Genomic DNA, 17,124 nt, shown 5'->3' with positions numbered 1-17,124 from the left:
TGCCCACAAACTATCTGTGAATGATAAGGGAAGAGTGAAAATTGAGAATAAGCATTTAGAAACTTCTACAGCAATTTGCCATTGCTACAAGACCCAAGTGTGTAATCACTTTATGGCATTTTATGAAACTATGAGTTTGTAATAGATTGAAAAAAATGTTATAATTATCCCTCACCACAAATCGTTTGAGAAGCATTGCTCTAGAACATAGCATAAACTCAAAAGCACCTAGGAGGTCTTCGTAAAGTATTGCACCACCTCATCAACTAAAAGAACTTTGTACAAGGTTAGTGTTCAACAGATATTCTTGAATGCTTGTGAGAATTAATTAAAAAATAAATCAATACAGCTCTGATTGCCTGTTTTCAAACCCTCCATGCAATGGCTAGAGTCAGAGCTCCAGGGAGCATCGACTTTAATGAAATAAAATTAGCAACTGTAGGACTAAGGCTCTGTTTACATTTTATTCTTAATGATTGTTTAAAGATACCTGCATTAGAATGGTAAGCATAGGAAGGTGTTTTTTTTTTCTACCTAGGTCTCTCCTGTGAAATAATAGATTTGTGCATTTGTAGAAATACATGCCTATTTTCATACTAATTCACTTTCAAATAACTTACATTGGGATCTGAAGTGGGACAGAACATCTATACACATATATAATTGATGTGAGTCCCGTATTTCATCCTCATTCTTCATCTACTGTGGCCTCAGGTAGAGGCAGTAATTAACAGTAGTGTACACATCAGTATGTCATGTGGTACTCAAAGGAAAAGGGAAAAGGAATACCTGTTTGAACAAAAGAAATATATTATTATTTCGAGAGAGTGTGTTTTAATGACAGTCACAGACAGTATTCTAACTCAGAGTGAGGAATTCCATGTGAGTGTATTTAGATTTTCCTTTGCAGTTATATCACCAGCTAGAAACAAAGTAGGTCATTCACCAGGAAGACTAACTTCTACTCAGTACTGAAGAAAAGACCTACGATCTCTTGCAGACTTAGGGTTTGGAGTTTAAATTAATAGATGAATCAGAATACTTGGTCTCTGCTCCATGATTTTCCGGTGATTAATGTCTTTACTAATGACTTTACTTCCAAAATCGTTACCACATTTGCCCTTCATATGCCAAACAGGACTCTTAGAATAAATCATATTATCAAAGTAAACAAATCTATGGAGAATTACTACTTATGAAAATTTACATGGCAAATGTGGACGTCAAATCGTCCACAACCCCCACCACCCAGTTTGTGAATATTATTTGTTTGTATCCCCTCAAAAAGTAGTATTCAAAGTAAAGACTAACTTCTCTGGACATTTTTACTCTTCCTTCTTTTTACTTGGAGCAGTTGCAGATCTGAAAGAAGGTCGGTGTGGGGAGGTAGTGAGTTAGGATGTGACTGTGCATGGCCTGTGAGACCTGCTACAGAATCTAGATTTTATTCTAGGAGTAATGGAAAGTCTCTGAATGATTCAGGGGTGAGAGAGACAGAATGCCACAAGCTAATACATCATTTTGAATGATCATCAGTAACACTGTTCTCTATGATACTGCAGTGATGGATACATGATATTATACATCTGGCAAAACTCATAGAACTATATATACAACACAAAGAGTGAACCCTGATGTAAACTGCAGATTTTAATTAATGAAAATACTTCAATATCAGTTCAAATGGAACACACCAATGCAAGATGTTAAATAATACGGGAAACCGTGAGAAGTGGAGGGAGGGAAGATATGAGAACTCTCTGAACTTCCGGTCCATTTTTCTTTAAACCTTAAACTTCTCGAAAAATAAAATCCAAGTAAGAGGGGGGAAAAACGATTGCTCTTGTTGCTAGGTAGAGAATGAATTAAGGGGGCCAACTGGGAAGACAGCACAGTCCATTTTTAAAAATAGCTTTATTAGTATGGCTTCTTTCAGAAGACTTCTGCTATCAGAAATTCATTTTCGCATCAAATGTCCAAAGAATGGAACTCTCAGAGTAAGTAAGGGTGAGGTGGTAAGAAAACAGAGGAGAAAAAAAATCACATTGCCATCCAATAGACTAAATCTATATTTCTGCACTACCTACTAACATTTTTATACCTACTTTTGAATTTTTGTTCATTTCTATGTGCATCAAATGTAAATTAATGTATTTAGAGAAAGTTAATAAATGTATTAGTATCTTCCAGGACTTAAAACCTTCCAGAACAATTTTATATTAACATACTGAGGTAGGAATACATCAAAAAGATACAGGCTTTGATAGGGAGTGTGTAAGGAAAGACCGTGACAATATACGGAAGCTAGACTAATAACCTTGAACCAATTTAAAACTGTCAAATTAGTACAACAAAACCAGAGGCTGAATTTATGTGGATGGCTTTATTTTCTGCCTAACAATCTGATAATTTGACAGAGAAAGATGACTGTCAGGCAGAAATATATTTATGCTGCATTAACTGAATACCTAATAATTTTTCATTTCCAGAGAGTAATAGGAATAGTTTTACAGTTATATTACTAGACCTATCTGCTTATAGCTTACTTCTGATGATAAAAATAGTATTAATTTGACCTCAGTTTCTCCAGTTAAATAACTCTTATCGTTAGGTTAAAAATTTTGCAGATCGTGGGCATCCTCTGCATATTTTGACCTGAATGTTCATCAAGATTCGATTTATCATTTGGTTGGGAACAAGGGCAAGAGAACACCAAATTCTGGTCTTGAAAAGTCTCTCAGTGGCAGAACTAGAAATGTCAAGTTATTAATTAATTGCAATAATGTCTTAACAATACTTATAGTCTTACTGAAACAGAATTAGGACTTCACACGTGTGCCAGACTGCTAACCCAGGGGCATTCTTAAGAATGGTTGGAGTCTCGGGAGAATTCTTTCAGGGATTATTTATTCATTCAAATCTCCTTCTGTATTTTGTGCTCAGTAAGCACAAAACTGTGTGCTCTGCTACATTTTTGTCTGTTATCAAAAAAAAAATGGTTTCATGAATCTGTAAAAATTAAAATTAAAAAAAGAAACCTTAGTTTCAAAAACCTCTCCATCTATTTTAAACACATTAATGAGGGAGAAATGATAAAGCTGTCAGGTTCTGTTTCTCAGAATCCTCAGCTGTAAGGACTGGGGTTGACCTTGAAGATCACCAAGATTAAGTCACTCCCCCGAGTTTGAAGGACTAGTTGTCAACAAGGTATGACTAGGATGCATATGTCGGGACTCCTAATCAGTCATGCTCCACCAGGCTTTGCCTCGCTACAGCTTCGAATGGATAAAGAAAATCAGAATTTCAGAAATAAAATCCTATAGCCAAATTTAAGTCTATGCCTTGTGAGAATGAAGAGTTTGAAATGAGAATTGGAATCACTCATTGATTAGGATGAATCCGTTTCTTTACCCAGAACACTTCAAAGTAGTTAGGACTAGTGATAAAAGAAACTAAAAATAATAAAAATTAGAGAGAGACTGATTTCCTTAGTAGTTAATCCTGCTATGAGAACTCTACTACAAAAAAATACAGCCACTTGTTTATTGTCACCTTTATCTTCATCCTCCAGAGCCAAAGAGACAAACAAAATAAAAATCAGCCTCTGCATCTATGATATTATTTGTCACATAAATTAAACATTTCTATATATCAGAAAATGTTCTGGTTTCATGACTCAACACATTTCTTTGGCTCCTGACAAAATCATAATGGTTCAAAATGAATTGGGAAAGCTAAATAGAATTAACAATTTAAAGGATGACATTACACTGCCCCAACTCTGCATTTACTTGACAGAAAACAAAGTTGTATTCCCTATACGTGCGGCCTCCAGGAATATAGAAAACCCTCCCAGTTTCTTGTTAGGCACCGACATTATCACACTGGCATTACTTTCTAACAAATGATCCATCATTTTAAGCTTTCTGGCTCTTGACTATGTCAAACCTCAGTCACATAGTTTTTTGGCCATAATTTTGTCTCTCATTTCTTCTTTCTCTGGGTGAAGTTTATCCTGTTATTATCTTCTTCAAATGTACACCAGTTTTATAGGGCTGGCCCCACTGTAGTTAGGGTTTTGGGGCGATGAAGGCAGAAGTCCCTAAAAGTATGTGTGGGGCTTTTAATTTTTTATATTCCCATGTGTGGAAACAGCTATTAGATACGAACAGATGGCTTATTCCTTGATTATGAGTAGGATACTTTTGAAATAGAAGCCTACATTTCAATTTTTCAGCAGTCTCTTAGGTTTGATGAAGTATGTATATTTTTATTAAGATCAGAATGATCAAAATGCACTTATCCCACCACAAAAAAGAAAAAGATAAATCAGCATCCTTAAAATCAGTCACAGAATATAAAGGATGCAGAGTTCTCTGTACCCTAGTGGACGCACAAGAACTTTCTCTCCACCAGGCTAAGCCAATAGCTGATGTATAACTTTGGTGTGAGGCTAACCCTCTGTAAGCCCCAGTTTTTAATTTGCATCATGGAATTTAATAATACCTACCTTATGGGGTTATTGGGAATATCCCATAAAATGCTACGTGGGGAACCACTTATGAACTGTGGAGTACTTTATAAATGTAACATATTATTGCCAAGCAATTATTAACTGATTCATAATGAAGAAACAACTTTCCAAAGAAACAGGGAAATAGATTTTCAACTTGTTTATGAAAATTCTATGAGGTTAACATTCATATCTATTCATAGCACATCTACATAAACTTCTGCATTATTTAAGTGTAATTTGCACAGCATGACCTATTGATAAAAGATGAGTTTCATTTATCATTGTCAAGCATTATGTATTGAATTTTTTGCCAATCTAGTGATAAAAATATAAGCTAATTTAACTTCATGTTAAGAGGTTTGCAATTTAAGTTTAGAAACTATAAAGTGAATTTTAGTACAAATAATTTGTGTAATAATTTATATACTAATTATAGTAGTTGAAATAACTTAATATAAATAGCCCACAAAGAATTAGTCCCCAGAGATGACTTATTAGGAATGAGAACAACATTTCTGTAGAAATGATGTTAAAAATAGGAGGAAGAAGGGGAGTGTTCTAGGCAGGACTACAAAATTCCATTTATGCCGTAATAAACTTAGAGTGCTATGTATTTGCAGTAGAAATTGGCAGTGGATGATTATAAATCTTGAAAACAAATAACTATAAAATTGTATGAGTTGTCCCCTAATGGAACCATGAGCAAGATATGGAAGTGGATCAGTAGTTGTGGTAATTCATACTGTCTGGCAGTGGTCAGCCAAGCCTCTCAAAGAGTACAGTGTTTTGTGCAGCTTGGAAGAACGAAGAGGCATTTGCTGAGTACAGAAGGAGGAACCAAGAAGTCCTGGCAGATAGGATGGCATCCTCAAATGCTGAGAAATGTAGAACCGCATAGCACATTAGGGAAGCAATCCATGATCAAGTTTATCGGGGCATAATGTGTAAAGATTGAGAGGCAAATTGAGAGATTTGAGTAGATAGTTCCAGAGGCAGCTCCTGAAAGGCTTTAAATACTGAACTGTCCAGATCTTGTTGGGGATGGGGTGCCAAGAAAGGGTATTGACCAGGGGATGTCCTGATTGATTGTTTTAGTAAAAACATGCTGGTGGCATGCTTCAGAGGCAGCTGGCTTTGTCGTGTTCCTCTAGCATTGTTTTACTTTATAGGTCAACAGCAACTCTGAATATTAAAGAACACAGTACATTTTCTTTCACGCATTAGAATAAAAACAAGGAACCAGAGAGACATTGAAGAGGGTTTGGTCCCATATTTCCCAAACTTCAGTCCCTTTTGTGATACCATCATAACTTTGATCTACAAATAATGTTTAACCTAATTTATTAAATATTTTTGGTAGACTCATTTTTCCATAACTCTGAAATGGAAAATGTATGTCCCCAAGCGATAGGGTTTATTAACTAGCAGGTATAGCCCTTGCTTAAATATTAGGTATTAATGTAAATCCAACTATTAAAAGAAAAATGCATCTGGGTGCCACCCTAAAGTCTCCCTTTCAGAAACAATGGTCCATCTGATGTCATCATCTTACAGGTGAGGCTCAAGTCAAATGTATTGCTTAGTATGCTGACCATGTTCCAAACACAGTTCTAGGTACAGGGGGTGACGTCTGTAACACAATAACATCACTGCCCTCAGGAACTTACATTCTAGTGGGGGACATAGACAAAAAAAAAAAACAAACACATAAAGATATGGCATAATGCTCGGTAATGTGAAATGCTGTGAGAAAAATAGAGGGGAGTTACAGAAAAGAGAATGACACAGGCGTGCCTTTAGATGAGGGGGGAGGTCCAGGCCTCTTGTTGGTCCTGATATGCTGATGGAGCAAGTTGTGGGAGATCTGAGGTTGGAGGTGTCCAGGCAGAAGGAACAACAGAAGCAAAGGCACCTGAGAACTTGCCCAATGCCTGAGGAAGAGCCAAGGCAAGGTAGCAATGGTGGTCTTAGGACCATCATTCCCTCCCCCGCTGCCCCATCACACAGACCCCCTTTTTCTATAGCAAGACACACCAATTCCAGCCCACTGCCTGTTTTATTGGAACCCAGCCAGGCTCATTTGTTTATGTCTGGCCTTTGAGAGCTTTTGTGCTACAACAGCAGAGTTGAATGGTGCTACAGAGACTGTGTGACCCACAAAGAAAGAGCCTAAATTGTTTACTGACTGACCCTTTACAGAAAATGTTTGCTGATCCCTCCTCTTTATCATGCTCTTGCTGTTGCCATTGCTAAATATGGACATCACAGAAAGAAATGCTTTGGGCATCTTTATAAAAATGAAATATGAATCATCCATGTCAAAATCTAGTTTCTACTTGTAGAAAATCTGATTTCATTTTTTTCAAATTGAGTTTTGTACCAGTGGAAACTTTTTAGTATATTCTATTTGTGATTTTTTTTCTTTAATGATGAATTGGGAGACTAGGTAATCTGCTGTTACATGAAGATAGAAATGAAGAATAACCACAGTTTGCATTGCACTTGTGGTTTCCTCTTGTTAGTATTCAAATTATATTCTCTCTAAATTGTATCTGAAGCAGGCTGGTAATATATCCTGTCAGGAGTTGGAGTTGTATTGTTGGGTAATGCCGAGGATTTTAAAAAGATCCATATGGACAGTGTGGCCCAGAGCTACAAGTCTCTTTGGAACTAATCATCTTCTCAAATCAAAGAGTCCTGAAGCTCATCTGTGATGTCATAGGAAAGAAATGCTATGCTGACTTTACCTGGGGCCTCCTTGTTCACTTAGACAAAATGCAGGTGGTACTAGTGACAGTGTATTTGTTTTTGGTGTAAAGTTCATGGAAGGTGCCTCAGATTCTTGTCCTTATCAAATACTTCTCTTTGGAAAGAAAAGATACGCAACAAGAAGAACAACAAAAAAAATGAGTAAAACTAGAGAAAAGAGGGTGAAAAAAAATACATGGGCAGTATTTCAAAGACTCAGTTTGGATGTGAACTCAAGATTTAAAGGAAGTCAGATGTGGAACTGAAGTAGTAGCTAATGAAGAAGGAAAAGGAGAAAGCTGAATTTTTAAAATAGTTCTTACATTGGAAGGATTATCTATAACCAGTTTTATAGATGTAGACACACACTGTCTACAGCCACTAGGTCAGCGTCTCTCAGATGCTGAGCTGCCAGCCAACCCTCCCCTATTCCCCCTTTTCCTCTTTCTCTCTGTTCTTCCCTTGCCTGCTTTTCTCTCTCTCCACCCCGCTCTTCTATGCCCTAGAAAACTCACCCTGTATGTTACAGAACTTTCCTTTCCAAATATTCCCCACTGAGCCCTCTCCTTTAACTAAATTCTTCCTAAGTCACTTCCTGTACTACTCTTTTCCAATGACTCCCTATTATCATAAGGAAGAGCCTAACAGTTAGAAAAAAATCTGGAAACTTTCTGAGCACATAGGATATACTTTCATGACTACAAATATAATGTTACAGGAGAAAACTTTGGAAAATATAAAAAAGCAAAAGGAAGAAAATTAAAATTAGCCAGTGTCCACTTCAGTATATTCCCCATCATCTCTGATCTATTTAAAATTTGTAATTATTCTTTACTTCCTATTTTGTCCTGCTTTTCTTCACGTAACAATGTGAAAAATCTGTATTCCTCCATGTAATGAAACAGTCTTCTGAAACCTGATTGTGATCATGAAATGGCATAAACCATAATTTAATCATCCTCCCATTGATGTACTTTTCATTTGTTTCCAATTTTCCTGTAGTATAAATAATGCTGCAGTGAACATCTCTGTGTGTTCACATCTCTGCTGATTCCCTAAAAGAAAATGCGTAGGCGTGTTAGAGCTGCGTAGAAGGAAGGGCATGCACATTATTAATGCTGTCACTACACATTATTCTGAAGACAAAGGGATGCTCCATCTTGTGTTTGATGCTAACGCTCAGTCTGCTGATCCATCTGCATTTTGCATATTGTAATGTTTCCTCAGTTGAAAGTCACTAAGTAGCTTGTTGCCCGTTGTCTCTGAGGGAACCTTGGTAAGTGAGAGACCAGGAGATGTGGGAGTTTGAAGGGGATCAACCCTAGAAACAGCAGAGAGGCATGGAGAAGGCTATGGATCTGATCCAAGATGGAAGTAAGTCATTCAGTTCACACTATGACTCTCAGGGAGTGCCTACATGACACAGAGTAGCCGCTTTGACAGGAGATTATGGAAACCTGAAGATCAAAGTGGCATGGCCCTCCTGGCATCAGTGCCCACAGCATTGATCATGAACACCGACTCGCAGCTCTGACTTACGTCTGCCAGAAGAGATAATTTCTTTGGAGATGAAGTGTTCAAATCGTCACTTTTTAAAAGTATTTTTGCCTGGCTGAAATTTGGTCTCTCTTCTTCCCCAATTTGTTCACTTTATCTAGCTGAGAACTCCTATTATCTGAAAAACATAGTCTCAGAAGATATTTGAAAGAGCCCCTTTGTAAGAGCCAGAACCTCTGAGTTGCGCTCCCTTCCTGATAAACATGTCACAGCGTCGCTGCTTTCAGCCTGCATCCATATGCTGTGATAGTCACAGCTCATCTTGTTTCAATAGGGAAACAGAGAAGTGTAGGTCTCTAGTCACACATTTACAATTGGCGGCGGGGGGGGGGAGGGGGTGCTGCAGGGTAAGAAGTGTGATCACAGAAGTTTTATTACTATTATGTATTGACATTTTAGAAGTTGTGGGAGGTCACGGACAAACCCCAACTTTATTCTCCTTGGGCTCCCATTCAGGGATCCAACTATTCTTTGGAAGCATTCAGAGTTTTTAGCAGTTCCTCTTTAAAGAAACACTATCATTCCATTCTTGGGGGAGAAATGAACAATGCTGCTTCTGTGTTCCAACCCCTTGGAGCATTAATATACTGTTTCTTTAGAAGGATTTGCTTTCCAAAGTTGAACTTTTCAGAACTCAGAACACCTTATCACACTTTCACAAGCCTTCTCTCTGAAAATGGAAAAAGAAAAAGAGTGGTGGGGGAGAGAGCCTGTCAGGACTTGTGCCAGTTAAATCCGATCTCTCCGGGGATTTGTTTTTCTTCTGGCGTCAGATTAGATGTTCAAATCAAGTAGTGTTTGAGGGCTGCGAGGGAATGTCCACGGGATTCTTAGTGAGGCTAATCCCAAAGCAGCACATTCCAAGGGGCTAATCTGCCCAAGTTCATTGCTTACTTGAAACGTCTCTTGGGGGAAGAGCCGGGCAAGTGACTTTTTTTCCAGTGGGCGGTCATAAGAGCGTTATTAACGGGATGACCAGCCCCAGACGCAGCAAAATGAAAGCAACAGGAGCTGCTCGTGGGACTGCCTTTGCCACCACTCAGAGTCAGTGCTCAGGTAAAGTGATTTCAGCTCATTTTCCTCTTATCTGACTTCCCAGTATTGGATCTGGGGACCTAGGGGAAGACCAGAGGAATGCCAGGGAGACGCTGAGGGAAAGCAAAAGGCAAAAATGAACATAGACATACAGTATCTTGGGGTCTTTGGTGTTTTGTTCCGATTGGATCAGAGCGAACACTGAAAACCGGAGAGTCTCAAAACGAGGAACGTGTAAAATTTTGCTCGTAATTTGTTCCTATAAAATTAGTGGACTTTTTTTCTAATCTTGTGGTTATTGGTCTGGGTTTTATCCTTCTGTCAAGTTGCCCTGCTAAAGGGTGAATTGCAATAGCAGTTTCCAAGACTTTCTGGAGACAGATTTAATACACACTCTATGTAAGTATTTGTAAATCATTCCTGCCTGGAGAAGGTCTTAATTCTGAAGCTAGTGGGGAGCGGGTGGTAACAAGAGTCAAAGAAGTTTGAGGGACTAATGTTTCTAGCAGTGTTTATGAAAAAGAGTTGAAACCTGGTTAAATGAAACAACTTAATTGTTTTTTCTTTTGAAGGCAATATTTACAACTTTTTGAGTTCCTATTATTTTGAGGCTTGATTGACTGTACATTTGACTTTCGAAATTTATCCTTACTTTATTCCGTGAGGGTAATTGTTATACTTTGTTCGAAATGTGAATGTCTTCATTTTTGTTTTGAGTAAGATGTCCTTTAATTATTAGCCTTTGAAAAACACTTCCCTATTACACATCACACATGACTGCTAATGCAGAAAGACAGGAAAGAAAATAGCCCTTCACAAACCCAGTCATGGTGATGTGACCGTTCTACCTTTAGAAAAGTGATTTTCTAAGGGCTGATAGAAGCCATCTTTTCTAAGAGTACATGAGAGCTCTGAAGCATATTTAAAAAGAAGAGATCTTAGGGCACACGTTGAAGTTTTGCATTAGAAGAGAATTAAAGGGTCAGCTAGAAACATGGCGTGTCAAAACTGTTTCATGCTTTCTAACAACAAAGATAGCCATTTGGAGCTAACTTAGTTGGATGTTGCAGTCAAGTATGAAGCTTCACACAGGGTAGTTCAAAGCCTTTGAACAAAAGAAAAGGGAATTAGTTTGGGGAACAAGTTAAATCATGATTATACATCAAATATGCCCTCTCCAAGAAAATTATTTTAAAAATCTAGTATCTGTCCACACTGAAGACTGAATAAAAGCACAATAAGGCAAAGCCCCCAATAGGACATAGTAAATTGTGCATGATATTTTGTACAATTCCTAATTCATGAGCTATCCATGGATTCTTCCTATCTATTATACTTTTCTCTTCAAAAAAAGAGAAAGTCCAATTCAATTATGAATGATGGAAAGACTTGTCTTACATTACACTTCTTTTTTCCCCTTCCCATTTCTCTTTGTCTTTGCAAAGGAAGTGGTTAGCTTGCTAATCATAAGAAATAGAAACTGAGCCTCAATCTCTTTGCTGCCAATGAAGTAGCTTTTCACCTTTGAGAAGGTGATTAAGTTGCTAAACTTGCACACAAGTCAAATTACTTTACACTTCAAGACGAAGAAACAAGTTGGCAATTCATATTGTAGTCATTCTGCTACACACCATCTGAGTAAAACTTCCAAGGCTTTCCAAGTTGAACCCAAGATCCATGAGAGAAGTAATGAAGGTGCCCTTGAAAAGTCTAATCTATTTTTCATGACCTCCAGATTCTCCAGGTGGGAGTCCTGTGTGATTACATTTCTTCATTGTAACCATTATAATGATCTCCCCTTCTTTTACTTCTTTCTCATATTCTTTTTTTTTAATTGAAGCATAGTCAGTTTACAACGTTGTGTTAATTTCTGATGTATGGCATGTTTCAGTCATACATATACCTACATATATTCCTTTTCATCTCGCTAATGTTGCACCCCAATCCTTGAACGCAAGGAGAGAGGAAGAACAGACGGCAGAGTGTTCATTTTCTCCAGTGTGGGGATGGGAAGGAGGAAGAGTGGAAGTGAGAAGGAGGAAGTTGCGAGTATATACTGGTTCGCAGACTTGCCTCTCAGAGGCACTCCCAGGCATGCCCAGATGGCACTGCCCAGACCAAGGGTATGTAATACAAAGAACCTCTAATTTGGAGAGGCAGTTCAACAGAGTGGTACGAGTGTGTACTCTGGAGTCAAACGGTCAAGTTCAAACTCTGTCTTCTTATTTACTGTGTCTCTGACTCAATTTCTTCATTGATAAAGTGAGTATAATAATAGTACCTCCCTCGCAGGGTTCTTATGAGAATCCATGGAGATAACACGTATATGGTGCAATCCTAGGTGCATGATAAAGGTTAGGCATGGTTATTATTTACTGAGCTCCTACTAAGTGCTGGGTGCTTTCCCTGAATCATTTGCTTTGATTGATACAACTCTCCAAATCAGCTATGATTATCCTTATGTTATAGAAAAGGCTCAGGGATGTTAAATAACTTCTATGCACCTTCATAGTACTCTTGTCTAAACCTTCATTGGAACTTTTAATACCAGAACCAACCAAAGACTAGACCCTCTTCTTAAAGTGAAAAACATGGTACCCAAATAATGATAACCACTCTGTGTCAGGCATTATTGTTGTGCCCATTTTATAGATGAGGAAAACTGAGGATTGAAGAAATTAGATGACTTTGTCCAAGCTGCAGAGTCCCTTTCATGCCACTTTTTCTAACGGCAGACCTCGTGCTTTACCCATAATACTGCCATTCCTGCGTTCTCTTTCTCTCAGGGAATATTGATCACCACTCCCTGAAATTCCCAGATGCTTTCTCAAAAGATCCTTCCGAATGAAAGCTAGCCAAAATGGGCCACACACACACAAAAAAGTATACTCTCTTTTTTCTGTTTCCCAGGGGGTAGAGAAAGTTGGTTTCAGATATCCACTGAGGAATATTTTTACCATCTATCTGCCAAGAGATGTTATCAAAAAAAGTATTAAGTTTCTAGGAAAAAATCAGAGCCTATGAATAGTTTTAACTTAACAGGCTTTTTACAAAGATAAAGACTGGTTATCTATGCTGCCAAGCTCATTTCTGCAGCAAAGATGTAGCCACTAGCTTTTCCTATGTATGTGAGAAGAAAAATCTCTGAGAATAGATACTGGGGCTTTTTCCATGCCCAAACGACAAACAGAACTGCAGATGTTACCTTTGTGGTGTGAGGGTGCAGAGGGCCACCTGGACCCAGGGATCTCTGAGGCAGGGTGGGTGCTCCCTTTCATGTGGACAGTGTATAAACACTTAGAAATCATGCGACCTGATTGTGACCATGACTAAAACAGGATGCGGTTCCTTTGTACCGCTCAAGCAACCCCCATGTTGCTAATTTTAAAATGCGCTTTGTCATCAGTTTGAGACAACTAGTGCCTTCATTGCCACATGTTTGCGTAGACTCCACTGCGAGAGAGGAGGGAGATGCAGGATTAAGGGACTGAAGGCAAATCGGACCGTAGCACAACTTACATAGATATTTGGGTCCCTGGCAGGGTCAACATCAGTTACAGCCAACAGACAGGAGCTTGTAACAGCTAACATCAGTCATTGAAACAGGCCAGGTAAACAGCTTGGTTGCACTTTGGTTCTGTGTATTTTAAGAGTAGGCATTTGGTCCTGATGCTGGGATAGAGAGAAAATGATACCATATAGAAATAGCATTACAGGTTTCTTCCAGCAACTTCTGTCTTGCTTGAGGAAGCAATCTTCTGAGTAGGTACTGGATTTCATGAGAAACTACCCTACTGTTTCAAATGATGGTAAAAAAGGGGTTTAAGGAATAAAAGATGGACACTCTGCTTTGGAACAAAGATGGTGCAGTTTGTTGGAACTTCCTTTATCATTCTGGGAATCCAATCTCAGTGGCCAGACTTCTGGATGGACAGTCCAACAATGTTCATTCTGAAGCTATATTTGCTGTGAGTAAAGGCACGCGGGATGCCAAAAAATGTGGTATCTTACTTCTTTTCAAAGTGATTGGATTTGAAATTTTGGACTGTGGTGAAGACATTTATCTTCCTTATGTTTCCACTTCGTTTTTTTCCCTCTTTATTTAAGCACTGATAATTTGGATATTAGAAAAAGCATGGTATTTGGACTAAGGCTCTTGAGTTACATAATTTCCTCACCATTTTTCTTTCTTTCTATAAGCAAAGTCTAATGGAAGTGTCAGCCATGAAACCCGTATGCTTATTTAGATATATTTCTTCCTGCCATTGAATGCTTGCCATCTAAAGGGTTACAAACATACTATTCTGTGTCTTTTATTTTGTCTGTAAATAGCATTGTTTTTCTGTTCGTCAAAAATCATTATGAACTTGTATAAGGTTCCATTACTAACATTTTTTTATTATGGTCATTTCCTTTAACTCTCAATATTATGATGTTAAATAACCTAATCAGCAGTTTCTCAGAGTGATTGATTTTGTTTTATGCAGCATTTATGTATGAAGTAACCACAATTTCAGTTCATTTTATGAGGCACTAGTCTACTAAGTGATAATGAAATTTTGCTTTCTAGTCAAAAATACCTAAAGGTTATGTTCACCTTTCCTCTTCATCTTTTTTTTTTTTTACAGGCTCAGAAGTCCTGGATAGAAAGAGCATTTTATAAAAGAGAATGTGTTCACATCATACCCAGCACCAAAGACCCCCATAGGTAATCTTTCTGTCTCTATAATGTAGCGAGAACTTGAAGTAGCAATTATGGGAACAAAGCTACGATAGTAATCACTATCCATTGCAGGAGAACCAGTGTTGAATTAAAGGTCGTTTTTCAATTGTGGCTGGACATCTTTGAAGCAATCTCATATATACACAACATGTAATAGGCCATGCCTACAGTTAATTCTCTAAGAGCCTGTAAAGAATAACAAATGCACCATTGGGGAAGGAATTCATCACTGTCTATAAGAATGGGTTTATATATATATATTTATGAAATATATGTATACATATTAGTATGGTTACCGGTTTTCCTTTTCAAGCATTTCATCAAAATGCTTGGTTTTTACCAACGTGCTCTGCTATAATGAAAAAGATCTTTAAATGAAATACTCCTAGCAGATTACTGATTACAGACTGCAGACTTTCATATTCCTATCCCATTTTTAGTGTTCTTCTTACCTTTCTGAAAATCAACATTACATATGATGGGAAACATTTGGGATAAGGTAACATGAATGTCTGGAAATGCCTTTATGAAAAGACAGTATAATGAAGCAGTAACCTTGAACAAACTATCTAACCTCCAAAATGATAATATTTTACCCATAAAATGAATGTCACATTGTTAGTATTTAATAAATGATAACTAGTATTATTGCTAATAGTCATAATAGTAATAGTAAAGTATGAAGGACGTTTTCATGATATAAGGAACACATTTTATTTTCGAATATCTTGTGAATAATTTTTTCATTGTTTCTTCAAGAACACTTAAGCTGTAGGTTTTTATTCTCAGAATTGGATATTTGACAGTGAATGTCAATTGGGAAAAGACAGGTTACATTGTGACTCACATATGAGTGAGATTCTTATTTAAATGTGCATGTTAAAATTCTTCCCTCAAAGCTGTTCAGTGTCCTTTATGCAAGATTTGATCGATGGGAGGAGTGAGAAGTTGAAAAGTCTACAGGGCTTTTGTTTGTAGATTCCAACCCTGAACACTATGGCAGATGTGAAAGGGACGGATGGAGAAGGACAAGGAGGCATATTACAGCCTATACAGCTAAAGGAAAACGAGAAGGGGCCAGAAATGAAAAGATATGTAGGTCAAGTATATCCTGAGTCCTCTGTTTGCCTGATACAGCCTCATCGTGTGTTCTGCCTGAAACTGACTCACTGGCTTGCTACAGTTTGTAGAGTTCTCCAGCAGTTTACCTTGTGTGTCTTCCAATCGTGGCTAATGCAAGGGGTTCACTTAGACCTCTTATGTTATAGGTGTTGCTGTGGACGTCTAATAGGACAGCATGTCGGCCTCACTCCCAGTATCTCGGTTCTCCAGAATGAGAAAAATGAAAGTCGCCTCTCCCGAAACGACATCCAGTCTGAGAAGTGGTCCATCAGCAAGCACACTCAACTCAGCCCCACGGATGCTTTTGGGACCATTGAGTTCCAAGGAGGCGGCCATTCCAACAAAGCCATGGTAATCAGAAAACCATTCAGTCACTTCCCAGATTCTATCTCAAGTCCTGCAAAGGGGTGGTGAAGAGCTGGAGGTTTAGTCTTGGGGCCTAATCGCAATTTGGCCTGTTCCTGGTTGGAGGACCTGCTCCAATTACATTGCCCCTTTGCATCTCTCTTCTTCTTCTATCAAATGGAGAAAGAAAACCCTCCTCCCAGGATTTTTAAAGTAGTTAATATGAGATCATACACAGAAACTATTGCTTTTAATAATAATAACAAGTATCTTTCTGTAGTTATCGACTTTATTATTTTACTTTCTGGGTCTCATCCATTCAGACATGTTTTTCTAACTCCTTTGGTAAAAAATATCTTACTTTTAGGTCTCTGTTTCGTTCTGTTTGTAACTAGCATCTCTCTCAATTCAAGGTAGAAATGATCATCCCAGACTATTTCCTTCTGTGTTCTAACAGAGATCTTGCCATCCAAATTGAGTGCTTTTTCTTCAACCAGCTGTGTTCAGTAATATTCTCAGTAGAAGAACTCCATGTGAAAAGCATTTTTTTGGAAAGGAGGCATTAGGAAATATAGAGATTTTCCTTCTAAGAGTCATCATCTCTAAATTTCAGATTTCATCAGGGACCTCTCCCTACTTGGCTGACAGATTTTGCCAGGAGGAAAGTCTACCATATGTTTTTGGAAATTCTAGAAATTCCGTATTCCAACAAGCTTGCTTCTAACTGTCGAGAGAGGGAGAATTATTTGAGGGTGGAACAGTTGGAGGTGGATGTTTTCAGGCATGCCACAGAGTTTTCTGAGTTTGGAGAGGAAATTTTGCTTAGAGAAGCATACTGCAAAATGCAAGGGAAGTCACTTCACACCAGTTACAGTCTAAAAATGTGCGATAAAACCACCTCTCTTGTCTCTTTCCTTTCGCCTCCCTTTTCCTCCACCCCTTGCTTCCCACTGCAGTATTTTCTTCACCAAAAATGGCTGATTGAGCCATTCTCACAGTTCTTCTCTAAGAAAATTAATTCTGAGCAATATATTGGAAAGAGGAGGATGCTATATGCAACCCCCAGCAAGGCCTGGGA

The 17,124-nt window shown here is 38.1% G+C and overlaps 1 protein-coding gene across 23 annotated transcripts in view; it reads left to right on the top strand.

Annotated features, from left to right (window-relative positions):
• The window catches only part of TRPM3 (transient receptor potential cation channel subfamily M member 3), an 846,268-nt gene that overhangs the window by 555,388 nt on the left and 273,756 nt on the right, over positions 1-17,124 (top strand). For all 23 annotated transcript variants that reach the window (XR_012072024.1, XR_012072026.1, XR_012072025.1 and 20 more), the window contains 2 exons: positions 14,485-14,564; positions 15,848-16,052. Coding sequence is in view for 6 of the 23 variants with exons in the window: in XM_031677181.2 (XP_031533041.1) it covers positions 14,485-14,564; positions 15,848-16,052 (285 nt within the window). In the remaining 17 variants the exon portion in view is untranslated. The remainder of the gene's footprint in view (positions 1-14,484; positions 14,565-15,847; positions 16,053-17,124) is intronic.

Source organism: Vicugna pacos, chromosome 4, assembly GCF_048564905.1.
Source record: "Vicugna pacos chromosome 4, VicPac4, whole genome shotgun sequence".
Taxonomy (NCBI): Eukaryota; Metazoa; Chordata; class Mammalia; order Artiodactyla; family Camelidae; genus Vicugna; species Vicugna pacos.
This window is presented reverse-complemented; position numbering and strand designations above follow the sequence as displayed.